The sequence below is a fragment of the Elephantulus edwardii genome, unplaced genomic scaffold (genome assembly GCF_000299155.1).
Source record: "Elephantulus edwardii isolate Elephantulus edwardi_28Jun2011 unplaced genomic scaffold, EleEdw1.0 scaffold00195, whole genome shotgun sequence".
NCBI lineage: Eukaryota > Metazoa > Chordata > Mammalia > Macroscelidea > Macroscelididae > Elephantulus > Elephantulus edwardii.
Window position 1 is genome coordinate 1,292,064 of NW_006399945.1, and position 3,782 is coordinate 1,295,845.

General features: G+C 42.6%; 1 protein-coding gene across 1 annotated transcript in view; it reads right to left on the minus strand.

Moving 5' to 3' along the window:
• HOOK3 (hook microtubule-tethering protein 3) overlaps positions 1 to 3,665 on the minus strand; it is a 121,739-nt gene extending 118,074 nt beyond the window's left edge. Inside the window, exon 1 of the mRNA XM_006896977.1 lies at positions 3,479 to 3,665. Within this exon, the coding sequence (XP_006897039.1) occupies positions 3,479 to 3,535 (57 nt within the window). The 5' untranslated portion in view covers positions 3,536 to 3,665. The remainder of the gene's footprint in view (positions 1 to 3,478) is intronic.
• Positions 3,666 to 3,782: the final 117 nt, after the last annotated feature.

The window sequence follows — 3,782 nt, forward strand, 5'->3', positions numbered from 1 at the left end:
AAAAAAAAAAGAAGACAAAAAGTTTTGGTTGAATGGAGTTTAAGCAGAGTATAAAATAGACTGGAGAGACCAAATTCAAAGTGACTTAATAGGACACAGCAGAATTGGATTCTGAGGCTATACATCATCACAGAAACAAACTGCCTCATCTTTCTCGCATGGAATGATTGGTGCATTTGAACTGTGGACCTCTTCGTTTGTGAGTGCTTTTTGCCATGGCACCATCAGGATTCCAAATGGAGAGACACCATCATAGAAATGACACCCTCTCTAATTTTAGCATGCATTTTATTGGCTGTTAAATAAATAGTATGAAAATTATGAGGAAGTGTTAATATCTGTGGGCTTCCCAGAAGAAACATTTGATTCTAATGTGATGATTCTTTTCTCATATAACTCACCATTAACTGGCAGCATCTAAAAGGTGGGCAAGTGCAATCTCTTCATTGAGATCCATGCACAACTCAAGAATTAGGCTTGATAGATGCAATGGGCAGGGCAGATATTTCTAAAAGGCAGGCATACATTTTGACTCAGAGGGTGGGGAGAGGAGGTAGAGTGGAAATTTTCAAGCACATCCTGCTGAGCTTGCTCTTGCTGCATGAACTTGGTTTGGAATGTAAGCTTGAGTGTTTCTGTTCTTGGGATGATACTTTGTTTTTTCATTAGTATTCCTCTTTCAGCAGTAGTGTGTGAAATGTGGTTCTTGAGTTTCTAGGCTCCTTAAGACAATTGCAATTTATCTGCATGCAGAGCAGGGACTTGTTTCATAGAATTGAATTCTACATAGGTAACTAACAGTCCTACCTTTAAAGTACCTAAGGTTTCACATTAACAATTTCTAGTGGGATGACTACTAATGTAAAATATCTCTCTCTTAACTGAAATGTTATACAATGAAAAGAAACTTTTCTATTATATTCAGGATGGTAAGTATAAGCTTCCACAACTGAATGTGGAAGTTCTTGGGGACTAGAATGCTGGCAGCTAAAGACTGAATCGCCAGATGGAACTTTCAGTTCCTGGGTCCTTTCTGTCACTGACAGCTGTCTGTATTTTGCTGAGCATTGCAGTCACCTTCCAATTGGCTGTGTGCAAAGAAACCACATAGTCACCTTTTAACATGCTGTGTCTAACTTACTATGTGCAAAGAAATCCACATACCTGGAAGCTTACATAAAAGAAACTATCTAAATGAGAAATTCTCTACTAGAGTATATTGGTTTGATATTTTTCTCTTATAGTTTTGGAATTGGGTTCCTCATTAACCTAGCCTCTGAAAAAAAGAACATGAAATTAAATGTCCATTTTCAGCTACCTGAAGTATTTTTCTTATCAATCTTTACTGGGTTTTGTATAAAAGCTAAAAGGAAATAGACCTAGATTTAAACTCAAATATGGTTTGAAATAGTTTGATACACATTTTAAAATGTTTCCAAATTCTAGAACTGTTCATCTTTATGTGGACCCTACCCTTCAGTTCTGCCATGGGGAATCTACAATCTCCTAAAATGTTCCTGGGAGACTTCCAATAGCATTTCCCTGGCCTCTCTCTGCAGTTGATAAAATGAATTATTATTCCAGTTTTTTTTTAATTTTTACCTTTTCTCAGATTCTTTACTATTCTGGATTCTCATATGCTTTATTAGTATCTCTTCAAATTGCTCCTTGTGGTTTTTTTTATATTTATTAGCATTTCTCATTCAAATAAATTGTGCTATTATCTTTTTGTGGATGATTTCCAAATAATATATATTTTCATGGCTTTTCTTTCTCAACTTTAAATAATGTATCCCTACTTCACCTACAATGAACTTCATCTTTGCCCTCATACCTTTTTCTAATACTGAGGAAGGTACTATTCATACAAATGCAGAACACAAAATCTTAAGAATCTGAGCCTTCTATTGATGACCTCAGCCAAAACTTTTTCTCCACAGAATCAAAGAATGTGGTAATTCTTTCCTTTATCTCTTTCCTGCCTAGTAAAGATTTGCTGCTTGTCAATCTTTCCCTCCTCCAAAATACAGCAGCAGTTCAACACATCTTCTTTGCCTGATTTTGGAACATTCCATTCATTCCATTCAAATTGTAAGCAATATGCTTAGTGTATAGTCTTGCAAGCAACCTAAAAGTCTTCAGAATGCTCTAAAATAACGTGCTATTGACTATATTGGGCTCTACTAACATACATATTCTAGCTTACTGAAAATGTGATTTATTCCTAACAAATTATTAAAACCTCAGATTCTATTTGCAATAGATTTTGTTACCACCAATGATGCTTTCAACCTTTCCGCCAGTGCTCCAGCACAGGAGATTGGTATTTATGCTCCAAGGACCTGAACAAATCACCCACAGAACGGGCTACATTGAAAATAGCTGGGTTTCTGTATTTTGTATTTTCAGTTAATGTAAATTTTCTGTCTCATACAAAAACATTCGTGGAGTTGGTTTTTTTAAATTATAGAAGGTATATTCTAAGTTGTTATTGAATAAAACGAATGTCCAAGAAACAAGTGCTATGTTTATCCTGTGGCTCTTCATATCCCCTTAAATAATTCCCCCAACACTGACACTGACACTCTGGTTTGAGAAACACACAATTTTTACTCTCTGGCTCTAAAGGCACCTCCGTTTGCATTAGAATGTAATGCATATATTTAAAATGTGAGAATTTCATAGGATTGTTTCTAAATTAAGAATGCCACGATGTTGCTTCAAAATAACCTTTAGTATTATTGAGTCCCATATGCCTTTCAGAGTTACATAAAAATTCACCTCTAATAAGTACCTCTAACACCACTTACTTTCTAATTGGCAAAATGCATTTCGCATTTTAAATTTTCTGTCGCACTGAGGGATCTTCCGTATTTTTCCTAGCCCAAACTATTTTGGGACCCCAGTCCCTGCGGCGTCTCGGGTTCCCTTAAAAGTCCTCTTTCCTCTTCCAGGGGACTGGGCTCATCCCGGGGCTACCCTCCATCCTCCGCGAACGTTACAACAAAGGCGAGGAGTGTCGTAACCAGGAGTCCCTAGAGCCTCCTCCAGCCGCTGCGCCGAACGCAGGACAAGCAATGCTACAGTGTCACTAGAAGCACAAGAGTGAAGCCGGAGCCTCACCAGCTGCAAACAACAATCCTAATTACAGTGTCGCCTGCACCCCATCATTAGCCTCCACTCAGCCGGTTTCCACCCGGAGAGCAAGCCAACACCTCAAGCCTGGCAAGTTTCCCTCGGACCCGGGGCCAAGCCTCCTCCTCACCACCAGACCCGTCCAGGCCGACCCTCGCCCGGCCGCGGGTGTAGACGCGGTCTGCAACCGGCGTCCCCCGGCTCCGCCCGCCCCAGGCCCCGGATGTGACGGTGCCGCCGCCCTCGGCTCTCGTCCCCCCGGGACAAGCATCGGGGGATCCCGGAAAAGAGGCCTGAGGCTGGGGGCGAGGGGTCTTCCCCCGCCCAGCCGTTCATGACATACCCAAGTGAGAAGGCTTTCGCACAGCTCCACCCGCTCCACCGACTCCACGTTGAACATCTTCCCCTCCTGGGGCTTGGCAGCGCCTCCCCACCAAACCAGAAACCGCTGCTACTCGGGTCTGGGGCTGAGTCCGGAGGGTCCGGGCACCTGACCTGGTCTCTAGCCCACCTTCTCCTCGGGCCGGGCCACCGACTCTCGCCCTGACGCTAGCAGCGGCTCCAGCACCGTCACCCCCAGAGCCCCTCCTTCTTCTTTTACCCGGGACCGCGCGCCCGTTGCGCGCGCCCACGGCCACGCCCGCAGC